At 40.8% G+C, this 21,497-nt stretch overlaps 1 protein-coding gene across 2 annotated transcripts; it reads left to right on the top strand.

Moving 5' to 3' along the window:
- Positions 1-8,976: 8,976 nt before the first annotated feature.
- On the top strand, positions 8,977-20,266 carry VCAM1 (vascular cell adhesion molecule 1). 2 transcript variants are annotated; one of them, XM_075287623.1, is made up of 10 exons: positions 8,977-9,250; positions 9,883-10,164; positions 11,660-11,980; positions 12,397-12,666; positions 13,068-13,325; positions 13,437-13,691; positions 13,859-14,125; positions 15,281-15,547; positions 16,057-16,323; positions 17,957-20,266. In XM_075287623.1, the coding sequence occupies exons 1-10, from the start codon at positions 9,184-9,186 to the stop codon at positions 18,118-18,120; spliced, it is 2,418 nt and encodes an 805-aa protein (XP_075143724.1). In that variant the 5' UTR covers positions 8,977-9,183; the 3' UTR covers positions 18,121-20,266. The 2 variants fall into 2 exon arrangements, with proteins under 2 accessions (XP_075143724.1, XP_075143725.1); XM_075287624.1 differs by lacking the exon at positions 16,057-16,323.
- Positions 20,267-21,497: the final 1,231 nt, after the last annotated feature.

The raw sequence follows: 21,497 nt of genomic DNA, 5'->3' as shown, positions 1-21,497 counted from the left end.
TTCTCAGATAAAACATATGTTCAAAAAAAACACTACACACCTAGATTCAATTCTGCCTTTAGGGATCTATCCTTTAAGAAGCAGATTGTGTCTTGATGCAAAGTACAAAGGTTAGAAAAGTACTTAAAAACTACCATTGTCCCTAGAAGCTTCTTCCAGCACTTGTATCTGGAATCCCAATCTGATGCTGAGGTGGGAAAAGAAGGTGACAAATATTTCATTACGCCTAATACAAATAATAAGTAGAAAAGTCACACATAGAGAACTGTGAGGAACAATTAAAAGAGCAATTAGACACCGTAAAAAAGTTTCAAAGGGAGGCAGAATTTGGAAAGGAAATTAATATACAGAACACTCTGGAAAAATTCCAGTGTCATCTTAAAGAGGATCTTTCATGTCCTCAGGCACATGCAGTTTTCAGCTGAATTCAGCTCCCTTTCGACTACTTTCCAATTCTGTGCCCTGGGGCTGGAGATATTGGTGTCGTTAGCTTTGGCACTGATCTCTGCCCACCGTCAAAACGGCGTTCCTGACAGTCTAGTTGGGCTGTGAGGAACGCACCACCCAACTGTACTCGTCCATAGCCCTGTACTGTCAGAGGGCACGTTCTTTACCACCTTGTTGGCTTTCTAGCGATATATAAAACCACATGTGCAGGAGGTCAAGAGAGGTCCTCTTTAAAGAGCAAAAGCACAGGCAGCTTGATCAGGATTTACAGAATTTTTAAAGAAATCTGGGTTCACACCTCAAATGAAGGTAGATCAACGTATCAGGCAGGAGAGAAGTCTCTTCTACCGATACTGATAAATCAAACTCTGAATCATGGGGAAACCAACAAGGGGCACATCAAGAGGTAGAGTTCAGGGATGTGAATGAGGGACTAGATAACAAACCTCAGGTTTTTGAGAACAAACTTATCTTCTAAGGAACCACAACCCTTTGCAAACCTCTCAGTCCACACCCAGGTAAGCCAGAATTCTGAATGAAAAAGACAACCTGCAGGACTACCTAGGTCTCAGTCATTGCTCACCAGAAATGAAAACCACATGATACCCGAATGGCAGCAGTGGATGTGTTGCGTGTCCTTCCCATGAGACCGGTTCCTGTTTTCTGCTAGTGAGAGAGAATTTCTCCTTTAAAATTAAACATTTTTTATCCTGTCACATAAAGGGTCATCTATAAGTTGACATGTTAAAGCCAAGTGGAATATTTAGGAAAACTAATTGAGAATTAAGAAGGGGGATTGAAGACCATCTGGGAGACATTAGGAATGGATCAGACACTCCCTTTGCTAAACATGTAATCCAGGTACACAATGGAAAACTGGATATCATCCATTTTATTGGAATTGATGTAGTCAAGAAACAAATAAGGCGGTGTGTTGGGAATGTGCAACCCTTCAAAGGGAAACACAGTGGATTTTTCGCCACTAATGGGGACTACTTATTGGGGGAGTGATAGGGACATTGTATGATGTACACTAATGGGGGTCATTATACTGCATTTGACACAGATGGGGGCCTTTATACTGTATGGGGGCAGTGATGGGGCCAATATCTTGTGGTGGGATGCATTAAATTGTGTGGGACATTATGGAGAATTTTAAAAGGGTTACCCAACTTTGTAATATTGATGAACTCTTTCTTAGTGTGTTTCTTTTATTATGGATGTAGCTTAAGTTTTTGGGGTTCATTATTAACAAAAGACAGTAAGAGGATGGGTGCAAGGAGAAGGACTAGAGAAGCTTACAGACTACTGAGTTTCTTGAAAGGGAAAGGGATCCGAAGTAGGTAAAACAAATCTTCCATTCAGATTACACAAAAGTACAAAGTGATAAGAGACGTATTCATCAGCTACACTTCATAACTAGCTTGGAATATGCTATTGTCAGTGAGCCAAACTGCATGAGCAATGCAAACCTTGCGATTTCCTATTATATAGTGTTGTGCAATATGAAAAAATAAATGTAAAAATCATGAACTGCCTCCGGTGAATTGTCAATGACGCCTCACAATTACCATTAAAAATCACATCAATGGCTGAAAATGGTAGATTATAGAGATGAGCGAGTACTGTTCGGATCAGCCGATCCGAACAGCACGCTCCATAGAAATGAATGGATGCACCTGGTACTTCTGCTTTGACGGCGGCTGGCCGCTTAACCTCCCGCGTGCCGGCCACGTCCGTTCATTTCTATGCGAGCGTGCTGATCCGAACAGTACTTGCTCATCTCTAGTAGATTACAATTGTAAGAACGTTGGTCAATTTTTGTGAAATACCGTCATCTTGGTATGGCTCTAAGTGCAAGGTAAAGTATGTCTTTTACACAGATCAACGAATGTGAATTTTATTTTAGTGATGACAATTATTATTATGAAGAAAAATTGGAGTAAAAAGAAGAATATTACATTAGAGAACATGGCGAGAACATTAACTTTTCATTTGAAATTTTAGATACCCATGAGGATCACCAACAAGCTTTTTAGTCATCTGGAAAAGTTGCCATAGCAGTCTGTTATGATGGAGAAGAAAAGGCAAGAGAATGATTCTCATGATAGAAGATGTCATTTGTGCATTACTTGTTTTATATGTGACTACATCTGAGCAACGCTTATTTACATAGTCTGTAACACTGATAACACTCCACAGATCAGCTATGGAACATGCAGAGAGAAAAGTACTTCATGATCTACTTTCCTGTCCGCATGACTCATGTGGACACTGTGTGGAAAACACATGGACCCCATGTTATAGCTTGTCAATGCGTTCGTTATTCGATTCGGGGGGGTCCCCATGCAGACTCCACAAATTGATTAACGAATGCAGATGTGAACCGGGCCTAAGCTTTGTATAGAACTTTATGTACGAACGTTAGTATTTTTGGTCATATAGGTCTTTGGATAGTAGTATAAGTTTGCGTGATTAAATATTCCTAAATATCTAAATTCTGAACATTATGTGGGAAATGATGTCAGCTGACAAGTGGACATATCAGAAATGGAATATCTTTTTTTTGCCATGAGGTCCCTTGAAGCCCCTAGGCCCAAACGTAAAATCCTACCCCTACATAGCTTAGGCCCTAAGTATGACAAGCATTACTTACACAATTGTAGTTGAATCTGATCCATTGAAACCCAAATGACTGATATCAAATCAAGCTAAAAAAATGCAAAGTGTAATGTTCTTTGTAAAAATATGTACTCCATATACTACTTGCTACTCCCTTTCTGGATCTGCTCCCCTCCCACACTTTCTTATAATCAATCATCTCAATGAGGATTTTAGTATAATGCATTGTTGTGTTTGGGAAAAACAAGGAATTATCAGTAATTATATAAACCATGTCGATGCTTCAGAGCAAACAGTAACATGACTTTTCTACTTCTATTTTAATGCTTTCTGCAAGCAATAACTGAGATGTATCCTTTGAATGTGTATTTACGCTGACAAATAAGGAAAAGCAATCAAGCGACAATTTCCTTTCAGAAAGTCTCTAGGAAGGAACAGTAATTAGCACCTTAATAATTATCTGAATGTAAGAAATGCCTCACTGCAGATTCTGCTACAAACAATACAGAATGAGGCACAGCATGATAAATGTCATCTTTATACAGAATATATACCATCTACAAGCTGCAAGGAATGTGATTTCAGTCCTTACATGCACTGATTGAATAAAGGAGCTATATATATATATATATATATATATATATATATATATATACCTATAATGTCAATGTTTGACATTTCAGGTGTAGGTTCACAAGTCTGTGCAGAGTCCTGGATATAAGCTATACTGTATATGTACTGTACACAGCGTTTTGTTACTTAGTTGATGCCTACCATACTTATAGTGTAACTGTCTGTCCCAAGGAAGGTATCCCTTTTAATCACTATAGAGGTTATTTATTAATTGCGCCTTTATTATATAAAATCTAAAATTTTCGCAGTTGCTGATTTTTTTTCCCACGTCCTGCTGCAATCTCTGCCTCCCATTGAAATCAAAACAGAATCTGCCACGGATTCCGGGCACAATCCGCTCCCATATCTGTCACAGAATCCTCCATGCGGACCTATCCTAACTCTGTTACATAGAAGCAGTCTCCCTTAGGCTAAGGCCCCACATTGCGGAAACGCAGCATTTTTGTTGCAGATTTTGCTGAAGTTTTTTGAGACAAAATCTGGAGTGGATTGAACAGAAGGCAAATGTCTAAAGGATTCCTTTATACACTGTCTACCAATAAGTATTTGGACACCCATGCAAATGAAGATATCTGCGGTCGTGATGTACATCACGCCTTCCACTGTTAAATAGGAAACAGCATTGGCATTAGTTGCATGCAAGATGCCACAAAGTGCAGAGTTGTCCGATTTTGAGAAAGGGGTAATTGTGGGGTACCACAGGAATGGTCGATCCTTAAGGGACATAGCAAGCGAACTGAATTACCCAAAATCAACAGTGGCCTATGTGGTTACGAAGTAGAAGGTGAACGGTGATTGTCGGAATGTGCCCCGAGCCGGCAGACCCCGAAACTGGGAGATAGAGACCGACGAGTGCTGGCCAGAGAAACTGCACCCAACCGATGGCTCACATACATCGTGTCTGCCATGTACGACTTTGTGTCCGTACAAAAAAAAAAACGGTTTTCAGGTGGAAAAGCTGTATACGGACACTGGCAGTTACTTTTAACTTTACTTTGAACAGGTTTTAAATCTGATCGCCGGCAAGCCGTCCCTTGTCCAGTTTCTCCGGGGTTTAGGACGGAAATTCCTGGGCGGACAGCGGTGGTAGTGAGAACGCCCCCTTAGGATACCAAAATATATGTAAGATATGCAAAGTTTCTTATATTTGCTTGTACTATTGAATTATTCAGAATTTTTTTTAACGTTATTGACCGGTTAACCCGATTCTCTTTGTCTGGACTCTGTACTAGATGTCATATATATGAGACACTAACAATGTATGAAAATAACTCAGTAACTTCGAGCAGCTGTCTACCCCATATTTCATCTTGCAAGATCATTAGATTTAGACATAAAACCTGACTCAGGGCGAAGGTAACAGAAATAACTACCTCTTGGGCCTCATGCTGATAAATACTTCCATTTCCTGTAAACGTCAACATATTTTTTATTACAATATACTGATTTTGCATATCAAGTACAATATAAAGCTGCATGCTATAAGTTGCTTTTATCTGATCCTCAGGTATATATATATACACATATAACGTTAGGACACATATATAGTTATGCATTCTATAGTTACAAGCTTCTCTAGCTCAGTGATATACCGTATATACTCGAGTATAAGCTGAATTTTTCAGCCCAGTTTTTGTGCTGAAAAAGCCCCCCTCGGCTTATACTCGAGTTTTGTTTTTTTTAGGAGTGTGTGTGTGTGTGTGGGTGTCTATGACCAGCCACAACATCAATGTATAGAATCTCCCATAAGACCATAAATAAGATTTAAAAATAAATAAATAAATAAAAGTTCTAAATCACTCTCACTTTCCCTAGAATACATACAAAAGTAGAAAATGACTGTGAGACACATACGCATTAGGTATCCCTGTGTCTGACAGTGCCCGGTCTACTGAATATAAGGCATCTGCAGTGCTCCTGTTCTGTCAGAAAGGGGTTAATAGGAGCACTGCAGATACCCTATATTCAGCCAGGCTGAATTCCAAGTGGGGGGAGAAAAAAACAGTCCTCAAGCTCAGGGAAGGGGCAGACAGACAACCAAAACACCCCCTCCCCTTCCCCAGCAACTACTGCACCCAAAAACTCCAACCATTTTAATTTTTGAAACTTTCCAGTAGCTGCTGCATTTCCCCCCCTCGGCTTATACTCGAGTCAATAAGTTTTCCCAGTTTTTTTGTGGTAAAATTAGGGGGGTTGGCTTATATTCGGGTCAGCTTATACTCGAGTATATATGGTAAGTCCGCAATATTCAGCATTGTAATAAGTTGCTATATTGCTTATGTCTGTAGTGCTTTTAGCGGGTAGGAAGTGAAGTAATAATGTGATCGCTGGCGACACTGAGCTTAGGACAGAACAGAGGTGTTTGAAGGATGTGCCAAGAAGGGGGGTGCTTTGGAATTGGGGCAGGGAGTATCACAGGTTCGAGTATATCTCAGGGATTGTATATCATGTGGGAGTAACAAGGAGTGGAATTCAACCCTTTTCCTATACCCACCCTACTATTATGGTGGATGTTAGGTCTTTAAACATGGTAGCCACTCACCAGCAATGCCCACAATCATAGCCTGCTCTTATCGCGAGAATAAAACCTTTAGGGCTTTAAAATTTTTCTGCCGTGAGGTTTTTTGGCGCAGCGAGCCACGACGGGATGCTGATGCAGTGCATTGGCATTCCATAATGGCATCCTGTTCCTGAATGAATGGGCCTAAACAGGAGCAAGACTGTTGTTTCCATTGCCTGTCTTCATCACTCCTGTGCTGGCGATTGTATGCCTTATTAAGTAAGGCTGGCACCTGATAGTGCAATGATATCAGTAGCCGAAACTAACTGAACCGATATTTCTGTAAAGGGGAAAAGATACCTACATAGATGAGAGTGCGCAGAGCACAGGTTTCCAATGGTATATAACATGTCTAATCTTAGAGGACATGAAAGGTTTTCTTTAATCAAGCCATGAATTGTTTCTGCAGAATTTGGATACTTCAGCCCTTTTGTACTCCCTGCACCTCCTTTGTATCCCTATTCAGTAGCAATAGTTTCTCTTTGTCAACCCGCACAGTAGTATTCTTGTTTTCCTTATATTAATGCTAATAATATCCTGTATTTACTTTCACCAATTTGAGTCCTTGAAAAATTAAAAATTTGGAACTCGTCTAATCTCTCACAATCAGTGCCTGAGCCCTCTGACACTGAGCTGGCCTCTGCTCCTGTGAGCTGTCTCCAGTCATCTCCTCCTACTATGGAACACAGAAGCAGCCCTCAATTGGTCACTAATTTTTCAGCCCACTTATGTTAGTGTTCGAGTCTCTGTACAAACCCATCCCAAATACTGCCTAAAATCAGTGGAGAGAAAAATCCTGCAAGGAGACTTTGGATTATAGATTATGGAGTCCATGGATTTAACTGCTATTTAAGCAGGTAGGGTGTCTGTCTTTCAGAATGTATGGAGAGTCAATCTACTTCTGACTAGCTGCTTGTGTTATTGCTGATGGAATGTTAGTCATAGGCAGCATGCAACTTTCCTGATTCTGCTCAGATTTCTCTTTCTGTGTCACGGATCTTTCTCTGGATATAATATGGTCACTTGGGCTTTTCTCAGCTGTTTGCTATTTTACAATTTCTTCTACAATCACATGTAGATAAACCAGTAGTAGTAATAATGAATGGATGTGGGACAAACTGTTCTGTATTGTACATACCCCTCCCTCAGAGAGAAATGAAAGTGTGTTGAAACCATAGTGGGGTTATTATTAGAGATGAGCGAGTACTGTTTGGATCAGTCGATCCGAACAGCACGCTCGCATAGAAATGAATGGACGTAGCCGGCACGCGGCGGGTTAAGCGCCGGCTACGTCCAAGCGGAAGTACCAGGTGCATCCATTCATTTCTATGGAGCGTGCTGTTCGGATCGGCTGATCCGAACAGTACTCGCTCTTCTCTAGTTATTATCATAAAAAGTAATAGGACACCATGTATAAAGATGTATACGGGCATTGAACAGTGAAACCATATACATATTTCAACTTCTGATGACGATTAAGGTATTCTTTAAATAGGAAGCCATCTGTGGTACAACTCATAGTCATAGCTTAGTTCTGCTTATAAGAATTAATTGCATGATCCAGATCCTGACAATCTAAACCACTTAAGGCCGAGGCCCCATGGGACAGGAACACTGTGATTTGTCCACAGCGGAAACGCATCAGGAAAAATCGCTGCATTTTACAATATGTGCAAAGGATTCTAGCAAATTCTATGCCTGCTTTGGGGTAAAAACCGCTGTGCAGGCACACCGCGATTTCCAAGACCGGCATGGCTTTGGAAATCACAGCATGTCAATTATATCTACGGAAATGCTAGCGGTTTCCCCATAGATATAAAAGTAACAGAAAGTCTGTGGAGGAAAACTCTGTGAACTTTCTGTATAAAGCGCAGCGGGAAGAACCGCGATGTGTTCTCACTGCGGTTTTTCCCACTGCGCTTTATTGCTGAGAGATCATCCCGTAGGGCCTTAGCCTAAAGCAATATGAGCATGTATAAATTGTATAGTACAAGCACATCTTAACACATACTATATAGAAAGCAGTATCCTCTACTATGTCACGTTATGACACACGAGCTTGGCCAACTAAGCTAACAAACCATCAGGAACGTAACCCTTCCCTGTGCAACAGCCCAACTGATCAAGGCGTGCACCTGGGCTACCTTAGGAGGCTACAACAGTTAGTGGCAGAGCAAGACTCAGATGAAAGTAACGCAATGGTTATGACAATAATCGCCAGCAATTGTTTCCATATGTCATGGAATGCCATTGTAAAAAAGAAAGAAAGAGAAAGAAAAAAGTAAGAAAGGAAGGAAGGGTTTTTATCATATTTCACCCTTAGGCCTTCATATATTGAGTGCGTTTCCCAACATAAACGACAAATATAGTACATAAAATAAGTGTAATTTTAGCCTTATCCTACTAGAACATTAACAGCTTTCCTTTAGGTCGCAGCCTCTTTCCCTTTCATTATATTTTTTAAGCCTGGCCATTGAAGACAGAAATAATAATGACTAAAGTAGGAAATTCCTAATAACGTGTGCTTGAGGTCAACCTTGGTACCTTGAGATTACTTTGTAATTTTGTGTATTGTCCACTAGAGGGCAATGAGACAACTTCTGTTTGTAATCTTTCAAACCCTGCTTTGAGAATTCCCCACCAAGAATCCCCCTCCTCCTGTCACCTTATAAAAGGTTGACACTGTGAGATGTCTGTTACACAGCTCAGACAAGGCTAGCACAAAGAAACAAGGCATACAAGAGCTCATGTCGGAGAAACATTGTAGCACTGGAATTTATTAACTCTGCAGAATCCTGGAAATCACAGACATCCTACTGGAATAGCTATTCAAGACTGAATATATAAGACCATTAAGAAATTATACAAAAGCTGGAACCCCACTTTTCTGCTGAAGCAACATATATAAGGGGACCTAAAATATGGCCAAGATCAGTACTGTCAGCGCAACGTTACTGACGCTCTGCTTGCAAATCATCTTTACGCACAGTAAGAATTTTTGATGGATTTATCTTTGAATGAAAATGGAATATCTATCTATCTATCTATCTATCTATCTATCTATCTATCTATCATCTATCTATCTATCTATCTATCTATCTATCTATCTATCTATCCTAAATCATAATCTATACATTTATTTATTGCCACCTATTATGGTAAAAGCCATTTATTTCAGTTTTTAGAAACCTTTTGTCCTGTCATTGTAGACCCTGGTGCTCCTTAAGTCATCCTTTCACCAACAGCTGCTACCTCAGGCCCCCTATACCCGTACCACTTTCTTAACCAAGTACCCCCCCCCCCAGCTTATATCCCAACGGAAACACACATAGACTGTATGTTGGATTAAATTGGCCATATTAACAAATATGACATATGGAAGGGAATGATTCATATATAACAAGAAGGATGGGGGTCCTTGACGCTATAAAATACGGTCTGAGACCCCAATATAACCAAATGGTGCCACAGGCTCCATCCATTTTTTCTTCCCCAAATTGCATTGTGTATGGCTGGCTGTGTGGCCGCCTCTAGACTTCCATACCGATAATACAATTTAATGTTATAATATATTATTTCAATGTGTCTGGGGCATCTAGCTGACTTGTGTCCTTCTTTAGCTTCTGCTATAGGCATCCATCTGCTATCACCGCAGAATATTATCAAGGCTCAGATTGGTGAAGAACTTGATATTGTTTGTTCAGCATCGAAATGTAATACAAAGGAACCCGGCTTCACCTGGTCTAACCTCATTGACAAGACAGTAAGTGGTACTGTGAAGACCAACGGCAAAACATCAATTCTAACCATGAAGGTCGGCTTTGAGACTGATGGGTCATACCGATGTACCGTGTCCTGTGATAATCCACCAGCAGAGAAAAGATTCACAATCATGGTCTACTGTAAGTATCTTATAGAACCTACTATTATATCTTATATACTGTTAATGTTCAAGATTTGTGAGATATAGGGCAGTGGTTAAGGAACCTGTTTGTGCATCCTTGATGTATTGTTAGGCATGTTCTTGGGTCTATGAAGGGGAACAAAGAAGGTGAACTGCAGATAGGACAATAAGAAACAAAGAGGAATGGGGAATATTAGATTGTGGATTGTAATGTAGGGGTTAAAGAGGAAATAAAAGCCTTTCTTAAGACTGTAACACACGATCAGTATCCTTCCCACACGTTGTCGGTTTTAGTACAACCGCTGCTGAAGTATTTCAAATAACCCGCCTGTAATGAAATAGGGCAGTGTTATAACGCTCATCTGGTTGTGAAACTTCCCCTTTTGTATGACTGACAAAAACTCACAATACCAGATCGAGGACAGAACACATCTGTGGGTTTTATTATATAAATTAGGGTCTCGTTCACATGGTACGTTCTGAATTAGACCCACAGTAAAATCCTATATTGTGGTCCTATAAGGCGTCTAGTAAAGACTGCGGTCTGTAATACTCTCTGCATTGCAGCATGCCATCATTTGTTTTTGTGAGAAATCTGTTCTTTTTGCCCGCCTGTAACAATCAGGGGCACTATAAAGTTTAGCAGGGGGCACATAGAGCACAATGGGCATCACATTCGGGATTGGCAGTAACTAGACATTGGGGAAGGGCTCCGTAACGACATGAAGACGGGTATACCACCTTGTTCATGCCCTGGGGATTTAACGTCACCTCTATCCACTCCCTAGCTGCATTCATCATATATTGTAGCCATTAGGTAGTATGACTTTATTCTAGGGACTATTTTCAATGGGAATACTCTGCAATATGTTGCTATATCTGAATATATACGTCACCATTCCATTATATATATTTGGTCATCTAATGCTCATTGCTGTCATGTATAGAAAATCTGATACAGTATATAGCTATGTAGTCAGACAGAATTATTATGGACATTAGCAATAGCAATTTTTTTAGTATATCTTTATAGTCGCTAGAGTGCCACCTTCAAAATTTCCTGAGCAGATGTAGATTTGAAACTTTACAGGCCTATTGCCGGCAACCACCACCAGAAGCAACGTACTGTTGTACTGCTCATGAGCTCCCTCTACTGGTGGCGGTTCTTCTACTAAAATTAACGTGCTTAAAACTTTAGAAAACTGCAGCTGTTGGTCATAGGGTCCTATGCTACTTTTGTGGTTTGCAACTTTTTTAATGCACTTGTGACAATATTTGCAGGTGGTTTTTTATGCCGTCCTTGCCACATTTCTGAAAGTGGGTGTGACAGGGCCACTGGCCCCATCATTATTCTGGCAGGGTCGACACATGTTGATATATCTTTTTTCTGATGTATATGTAGTTGAACATACAGTATTGTGTCAAGGCATAGTATGTAATTTTTATCCACTGTTGTCCATTTGAGATATTATAGAGTGATTTTGTTCCTACAGCATTCCCCAGCGAACCTATTCTACATATCTCGTCTCTTGTGGTTGGACAACAGTCACGTATCACCTGCACCTTCCCTAATATCTATCCTGCCGAGATGCTGAGTGCTGAGATCCTGTTGGCTGGAGCCAGTGTGGCTAACATTGACGATGCAGAAATCAATTACAAAGAGTACGAGGAACAAAACATCACTCTGACCTATGATGTAGTCCTGGTGGAGGAGATGGACACGAAAGAGGTTACATGTGTGGCTATACTGAAATTCTTAGGAGAAGTGGTTGATCCCATAACAAAAAACACAACACAGACCCTCGCTCTAATGTGTAAGTAGTAGAAGTGTGTTATTATATCTGCTTTATCTCCAAGTAATCTAACTTTACAGCCTAACCCATTGCATGGATGTTTTTTATTACTAGGGTTGAGCAGGAACACAATCCTAACTTGCTGAAATTCAGCAGTGTATTCCCTAGAACATGGAAAAAAATCTCCCAATGTGTGATTTTGCTGTAGTACATCTGCAGGTTTTCTGGAAGTTTCAACCATTGCATTTCATAATTATTGATATCCTGCGGGTTTAAGACCGTGTGCTACAGGTTGTAGTTGCATTATGTGGATGAGATTAGCTGCTACTATAGATCAGGGCTGGTTAGCTGCTGACGTCAGGCGGCTGACCCACTGTAATCACTCCCCTTGTGTCCCAGTCTAAAGGTGCTGATCCTGTGTTACCGTCTATTTTCAGATCCTCCAGGAGAACCCAAAATCGTTGTTCAACCATCCAAAAGAGTGAACGCTGGTGAAGAAGTCCATCTGTTATGTTCATCTAACAGTAGATATCAAGCTGTTGTCCAATGGGTGAAGCTGATGGGGGGCCAAGAACTTGAAATGTCATCTGATGGTCACGGAGCTTTGACACTTTCAAATGTAGAAACAGAATATAGTGGAGTCTATATCTGTTACGTGGAAAACAGCGCTGGGAGGACATCTTCATCTGTGGAAATCAATGTTCAAGGTGAGCTATTCCTTTCCAAGTTATTACCATTTCATCACTGGTGTCCCCTGCTGTCCTTGGTCCATTTGGCTGCAGCGATGACATCCCTATATATATGTTGGAATGAATCGGTGGTCGGGCTTGTGCCCTGTTGCTCCACTCAATGACACTGATGGAAGTCGCCACAATGCAGCACTTGGCTATATTCGCCATAGGCTTTGGCACCGACACTGTTACAGAGCCATAAAAGATTACAGCGAGCCTTAAAATATACAGAGTTTGCAATGCAAAATCTAATTAGGATCACTGGCATGTCAACTCTAGCCTATGAGGCAAAAGCCCAAAGAATCCTTATGGAAATGGATTTAGATAAAAACATAAGGCTTAAAACTATAGGCACTAAATTGTTTTGTTCTTATTAGGTCTACCAGAAAAGCCCACACTGTCGATAAAGCCAGGAACAAGAGTGGTAGCTGGAGAAGAAGTTATCATCGAATGCCTTGCAAGCAACAATACAAATGTGACATTGTGGAAGATTGCAGACGATGGAGAGATTTCCTTGGACTCTGCAAGAGGATTCCGCATAGATGCAGCCGAGCCAATAGATGCTGCTGTATACAAATGCATATCTGAAAATCAGTATGGTGTAAGCGAGACGTCAGAATCCCTCACAGTAGAATGTAAGTGTCCTCCTTGCAATATCCAATGACTTATTTATCCGTATGCATAGATACAATAGTGTTTCTCATAAAACCTTCTCCAAAGTCAAACACTTTCATTTTTTTTTTCAGATCCCCCAAGGGAAACTATTCTTACATCTTCATCTATTGAGGTGACTGATGGACACATGGTGACTTTGACTTGCGTTTCTAAGGGAGTCCCTATTCCAAAGTTTGACATTTATAAACTTTTAGAATCAGGGGAGAGTGTTCTCCTTTCTTCAGATCCAGAGGTGACATTGTCTGAAGTGACCAGTGGAATTTATGAGTGCCAAGCAAGTAACGTACTAGGAAGTGACAAAGACAACTTGGAAATATTGGTTGGAGGTGAGTACTAGATGTTGAGTAGCAGTTTCAATTTCAAAATCCAGGTTCCAGGGCATGTGTGTCGCCTTATACCTACTCACTGCTCACCTTTTAGCACATCTTCACTCATCCAAATAAACCATAGCATCTGCATTTTTGGTATTAACATCCATTTTTTCTTTTAACAGCTCCTCCAAAAAACACAGTTCTAACTATCACACCATCGCATACCGTGAGAGAAGGAGACAGTGTATATTTGAGGTGTAAATCTGAATCTTCCCCTGCCCCTAAATTGGTCCTGAGGATGAAAACAGACCTGGGCATGACTGAGTTGGAGTCTGTGCATGGCGAGTACAGAATTTCACATGCTACATCAGAACATACAGGAACCTACGTATGTGAATCCTCAAATGGAATAGGACAGCAAACTGTAGAAACCACGCTGACTGTGCTAGGTGAGATCTTAATGCATAGAAAGTAGCTTTTTTAAATCAATTTTTTTTTTTTTTTTTTAGTAAATATATCAAAAAGTTGGAGACCGCACTCAATCCATGTAATGGCTGTTTGTAACAACCGTGTCTGGGTCACAAAGCATGAACCGTGTGTCAGCAGCATTTCCTTTCCTGACTGCGGCTCAGCTGAACTGAATTCTTAGCATAATAAAAATTCAGTATAGCTTGTAATTTATTGAAACCTCTACTCTCTCTATGTTGAGAAATCCAGGAGGCGGTCCTATTGGTGATTGACAGCTATCTCTGTATGCACAGTTGTAGAGGGGAGGCTGTCACTCACTTATGGGATTGTCTCTTTGACTTCTTAGCATAGAAATAGCAGTGATATAAATGACAAGTGCTCAGCTCCTCCTGCTCTATAGCATCCGGCTTACACTGCATTTTCCATGTGACAGGTTTGCTTTAAAATAAGATGTTGTGTAGCATTGTTCAATACTCTTACTTTCCATCAAATGGTTAACCTAGATGGAAAGTTTTAGGATGTTTACAGATCTTTTTTCTTAAATATGGGTTCTGCTTAGGAACTTACAGTAACATAAGGGGTGCATACCCAGACCTTAGAGCGTCCCTCCGCCATATACGAGAAGAACAGTGCTGTAGAGAACTCATGATAGTTGGGGGATATTATTACAGATTTTGCATCGAGGACCAGAAGCTTCATACTATTTGCTGTTGCTGAATTCCCCAGGCTTGCCCTGAATTTTCTAAAAACAAACCAGGCGACATCAGCTTCTCCTAGTTAAAGAAAAGTGCAAGGTACATGCAAGCCAAGACCAAAATCAGACATTGAGGTCTCATGGTGGGACCTAAAGGCACCAATTTTACCATTGAAAATCATGCTCATGTAAAGGTCATCTTACAAATACTTAAAGGTGGAGCTATAGGAAGACCGGTGTTTCTAATAATTGAGGTTTACCCTCTGCTTGGTTGTGCACATAGATGACACAGATTCCCAGCATCACATAAATCTGATGGGGCAACTTTTTTTACACCAGAAAACCGGTATTAAATACTAATAAATGTGCTCCAAAGAGCTTGTGCAGTAAAATTAATATTGGGCATAAAATTAATATTATTTATTGTATGATTCTTTCACAGTTCCACCCAGGAACACCATTGTCGCCTTCACCCCATCTCCAGTCGTAACAGAGGGTGACTCTGTACAGATCTTGTGCTCCTCGGAAGGCTCTCCAGACCTTACACATGTCCTGATGAAGAGAATAGAAGACGGAACTATTAGACTCCTATCAAATGATGGATCTTATAATATCACTCATGTCGGGATGGAGAATGCAGGAACATATGTTTGTAAATCTAAAAATAAGGCGGGAGAAGAAGTTGTTATGAATACTCTGACTGTACAAGGTGAGTGCCCTTAAACTTCACATCTATAGCATATACAACTTGTGGCATGTATTTTTGTGTCTACTTTTGCCATTGACATCCAATCATGGGGCAGATTTCATGAAAGACATGGTGTGATGGCTACAATGGGTAGCAATGACAATTTTTGTATCATAAGGTTTTTCAGTTGAGGTGGAAAATTGACACTGAAGTGCCAGAGTTGGACGATTGAAGCCATAAGTGGCAAATTAAGGTTTTCCATATAAACTAACATCCCAATGTGTGACTAATATTGCGTGCTTCAACCAATCATAAGCTCATGCCTTTGCATCATATATTTTTTTCCAAGTAGATAACCTTACTTGGTGAAGTTCAATGGTCAACTGATATCTTATAATTAGTCATAAAGGGGTTTTTAGGACCAATGTATAGTATACATAACCTGATTGTAATCTCATAAGGCAAAAAATAAAATAACGTTCTGGTCTATACAATCTCCCCTATAAATAACCTCATACATTTTCTTCCAGTTCCACCACGAAACACCACAGTGGTTGTGACTCCATCACAGAACATCAGAGAAGGTGATACAGTCACTATCACTTGTGAGACCCACAGCATCCCATCTCCAACCATCATTCTTCAGAAAGTGTGTACCGAGAATAACACAGTGCTACAGACCAACAATGGCACCTTTACATTGCACAATGTCACCCGCAATGACACTGGGACATACATGCTCCAAATCATTAACAAAGCTGGAAATGAAACAGAGGTCATCAATATCATTGTGTCAGGTGAGAAGCACTTACAGTAGGTTATCTAAAAGCTTACTTTCTAGAATAATATAAAAAAGAGGTTTCTCGTTACTTTTTATTACAATTAGTAACAAAACCCACACACAGGAAACCAAAACCTAAGTCTCTAGGAACTAATAGTGAGAAAACGGTAAGAGAACATCCTTGTATTGTCTCTTGAGTTAAAATCAGACTTGCATCTGGTGCACAGAAACAAGGACAATTTACATACTGCAGGGTATTATTGAGTCATTCTAGGACACAGCTGACATTTGTATTACAGTTACCAAGTCAAAAATGTGCGGTTTTTATCACCAGTGAACACTAACCAAGAACTTACCTTTGTGCATGTATGACATTCGATAAGTTAGCGGTCGGAATGTGTTGGACTATACCAAGAGTTTTGAAAAAAGTTTTAAGAATAAATGTGACTGGAAGTGGCAATAACTGTCCATCTATGGGTATGTCACACGGAGGAAAAGGTCGCGGAAACCTTGTGAGCATTCCACGCGGCTAGCCATGATGGGATGCCAATGCAGCATCAGCATTCTGTTGCGGCATTCCGCTCTTCAATAGGCCCGAATGAATGGGCCTAAACAGGAGCGTGTCTCGAGCCGCGAATTCCGCAGCAAGATAGGGCATCTCGCTTCTTTTTTCCGCTACTAGCTGAAGTCAATGGGAGCCTTTTTGGCAGGCAGATTTTGAGGCAGATTCCGTGTCAAAATCCGCCTGCAAAAAACTCTGTGTGAACTAGCCCTTATGTCAGTACTTAGGCTGTGTGCTCTCATATCTTGATGTGGGTTTAGGATTGTATACTGTTTTCATACCCACTGTCTCAGGAGTCACATTTACCTCTTGAGCCACCTACACTATATGGGATTGCAGCTGATGGTATCTACAAACATTATTTTGCAGGGGAATGTCTTAGGGCCCCTTCACACTACAGATACACTGCCTGATTCTGAACGTTAAAACACGGTCAGAATCAGTGCATATAAAGCAGATCCCATTCATTTCAATGGGGAGCCGGCATACGAGCGCTCCCCATTGAAATGAATGGGCTGCTTTTTTCTCTACGAGCGCTCCCATTGAAGTAAATGGGAAGCGCTCATGTGTACGGCTCGACGTGTGAAGGGGCCCGGCGCTCAGCTCAGTCCGAGCCGTACACGTCAGCGCTTCCCATTCACTTCAATGGGAGCGCTCGTAGAGAAAAAAGCAGCCCATTCATTTCAATGGGGAGCGCTTGTATGCCGGCTCCCCATTGAAATGAATGGGATCTGCTTTATACGCGCTGATTCTGACCGTGTTTTAACGTTCAGAATCAGGCAGCATATCAGTAGTGTGAAGGGGCCCGTAGTATTACTGAAACATGGCACAAGAACAAAACTATATCACCGGCATAATACTTGGTCGGAAACTTTTTAATTCAACTAATAGACCCATGGCAAACGGTTTTCTATTTTTATGACGTTTAAAGATTTTTTTTGTCAAACTGAGAACTTATGCTCAATGTCTATTGCTCGTATTCCCATGATGTCCTAGACCTTATACAAGTGGCATCCGTCCTACCAATCACTCCCATCATGCTGCCTGTCAATCTTTCTAACCATCGCCCTATTTGTTTCCCTCACAGATCGACAGCATTCAAGTCCAAGATTCAACCCCACTTCCATGTTTATCTTTGGATCTGTGGCCTTCGTGTCTGCAGGGGTTATTGCGTCCATCGTGTATCATCTCAAGAAATCAAAGCTGCAAGGATCGTACAGCCTTGTAAAAGCCTTGAGAAGCAAAGTGTGAACATCACGCCAACTAGATTAGACAGATTTTTCCATGTGCTGAACCTAACTTTCTGTGGGTACTGAATGGCACTTGTGTAGGCACAAAGCTTATGACAGCTCCTCTGATGAATACATATTAAGCTTGTGCTGTCGAGGGCTTTGTCTTGTGGTACTTGCAGAGAACCTGGAAGCAAAGTCAGCGATTTCCAGTTCTTCTAATGCAATTGGGAAAGACTAAAAGAAACTAAGACTGTTATTACAGAGAAAAGAAATCTCATTTCTAAACAGATGGAGCCGCGTGTTTGAAGGATCACTATTTGCACTTAGATTTTCGTGTTTTGTACAGTGTGTGTGTGGTTATGACTATGTTAATGTGTAGAAGCTGCTCCTATTTAAGTGTCATGTTGTCTCGACACATTATGTCTGACTATTCTGTCCCCAGTCCCTTGTGTTTGTTTATATGTGGTGGAGATCTGTAACGTGTCACGAATTTTAATGTGGCCTTTCTCTTTAGGCAGAGCTGAGCTCTAGCCATCTTTTGTCGGTCATTGAAACGAAATGAGAAGGCTGAGTCATTGTGAGAATCTCACCCAGACCCAAAAGAGTGGGAATTTTGTTAGAATGGAAACAAAGAGAACAATGGAGCATCTCATTGGTGTGGAGATTGTGTGCAATATTCGCAGAGCTTGGTCAGAGAGCCTGCACATTGGTACAGAATCCCACACAGGAGAACATTTCATTCATTCCATATTTCGTCTGAACCTCCATAGATTTTTGATCATGCTCACATCACTGATTCATCATCGGTAGTTTGCTTTGTCAATTGCAGATAGACAAGTGTGACCTCACTTTTATCATTGTGTCAACCTCTCCTAACTTATCTGTTTTACCAAACACTTGTATTACTCGTAAAATTTTGTAGCATTTTTTCTTAAAATTGTGTGTTGTGCCGCTCCTAGGTTAATCCTTGTAGACAAATTTAAGGAAATTGACAACTAGGTGTCATCAATTGGAGGAGTGTCCCTACACAGTTTCACTCTATCCAATCAGTGTAGTGTAAGAACACTCCCTATTGACAAAGGGCATTATATTATCCAGTTGTCAATTTTTTCCAAAATTTTTGGAGGAATAACAAAGCAGCAGGACAATGCAGAGTTACGAGAAAAAAGCGCCAGAACTGTTACTTAATGGAGAACAGATGTATTTTCTATATTGACATATAAACAGGTTTTTCTTTAATTGGTAATATGCATAAGAACCAAAGGCAATAATACCAAATACTCCAGCAGATTAAGTTAATAATGTAGGTACAACTCGGAGTAGCGGGCGAGACACAACAATCAGCCAAATCCAATGTACAAACTTGTGACATATTGTTTAATGTGCATTTTACTAAATAGGATTTTTTCTATCATTTATTCTCATAGAATATTGTAAATATAGAATATTCATGGTCCATACTGTTGCTCCTTCTCCAACATCCTTCACCCCACCCAGTCCCAATATACCACAATAGACATTTTAAGATGTGAGATCTGGGACTGGCAATTTCACATGATTCAGACCACTGCAATAGATGGATATGAGAATAAAATATAATATAGAACTAAGAATAAGCTTTCTTATATAATAATAATATATACGTTACAATCGAAACGTATTTGCTGTTTCTTGTTTTATAAGTTTTCCTACTGAAATGCCTACTTTGGTCAATATTAGTGTTCAGCGAATAGTATTCATCGAATACCTCGCTCCCATAGGAATGCGTGTAATCGGCCGAACACCAAGGGGTTAAGTGCAGTGAATATTTGATGCGCATAACCCCTTGGTGTTCGGCCGCTTACACGCATTCCTATGGGAGTGAGGTATTCGACCAATACTATTCGCTCAACACTAGTCAATATGTCTTCCATGTTTGTAGCTGGATCACTTGGTATGCCCATGAGACTTAGTATTGTAGCAGTCATTGTGAACCATGTTTCTTCCTTAGTCGCTGACCAGTGATGGTAGCTGCCCCACTATAATGAAATGGTTAAATAGGAATATTGTAAAATAACCTGTAAAATGCTGGACATACACAACTCCCGAACTAAATGAAAATGACTAATGTATTTTGTAGTGAATGTTTTTATAAACTCTATTGTTGTCAATCTTGTAACACTTTATTCACATAATGATTATATTTTTTAATTAAATATACAAAGAGTTTTAAAAGTCTTGTCTTGATTTGTTTGCTTTGCAAAATAAGACAAATGTTTCGGACTATGAGACACTCTCCAAATTTAGACAACAAAAAATTGAAATTTTTTTTTTTAAAATACCAATTAAAGCTTCCTATGTGGCTAGAAAAAGTGGAGAAAACAATGTAACTAACTTCGGTAGTCTAGTGCCGCCTTTCTCAGTATTCTAGAGTCAGTGAGGGGTCCTTATTAGAGATGAGCGAACACTGTTCGGATCAGGCGTTCCGAACAACAAGCTCCCATAGAAATGAATGGAAGCACCTGGCACGGCGACCGGCCACCGGCAAAGTGTACGTTCCAGGTGCTTCCATTCATTTCTATGGGAGCGTGCTGTTCGGAACGGCTGATCCGAACAGTGTTCGCTCATCTCTAGTCCTTATCTTTAGACCAAACTTCAATTTTTTATGATTTTGTGAATAGTATTATGGCACTTACTTGTAGGTGTTCCAGGGACCTCTGCAGTATTTCTAATATTTCTTAGGCCACGCCCCCAAAGTTCTGTAGGCCTCTTCATCGTATGTGTAAAAAGGAATGGCGGGGCTCCTTGTTGAACTTTTGACCTGGGCCTACCCCTCCCCCTCCCAACCAACGCCAAAACCCCTGACCGACCAAACCTTCCCCCCGCATTCCTGCTTGCACTATTATGTCCCATAGTGGCCCCTGCACACAGTATTATGCCCCATAGTTGCCCCTGCACACAGTATTATGCCCCATAATGGTCCCTGCACACAGTATTATGACCCATAGTGGCCCCTGCACACAGTATTATGCCCCATAGTGGTCCCTGTACACAGTATGATGCCCCATAGTGGCCCCTGCACACAGTATTATGCCCCATAGTGGTCCCTGCACACAGTATGATGCCCCATAGTGGCCCCTGCTCACAGTATTATGCCCCATAGTGGTCCCTGCACACAGTATGATGCCCCATAGTGGCCCCTGCACACAGTATTATGCCACACAGTGGCCCCTGCACACAGTATGATGCCCCATAGTGGCTCCTGCACATAGTATTATGCCCCAAAGTGGCCCCTGCACACAGTATTATTTCCCCTAGTGGCCCCTGCACACAGTATTATGCCCCACAGTGGCCCCTGCACTAAGTATTATTTCCCCTAGTGGCCCCTGCACACAATATTATTTTGCCTAGTGGCCC

This window comes from Leptodactylus fuscus, chromosome 9 (genome assembly GCF_031893055.1).
Source record: "Leptodactylus fuscus isolate aLepFus1 chromosome 9, aLepFus1.hap2, whole genome shotgun sequence".
Lineage (NCBI taxonomy): Eukaryota > Metazoa > Chordata > Amphibia > Anura > Leptodactylidae > Leptodactylus > Leptodactylus fuscus.
The sequence above is the reverse complement of the archived record's forward strand: the minus strand, read 5'-3'. Positions and strand labels throughout refer to the sequence as shown.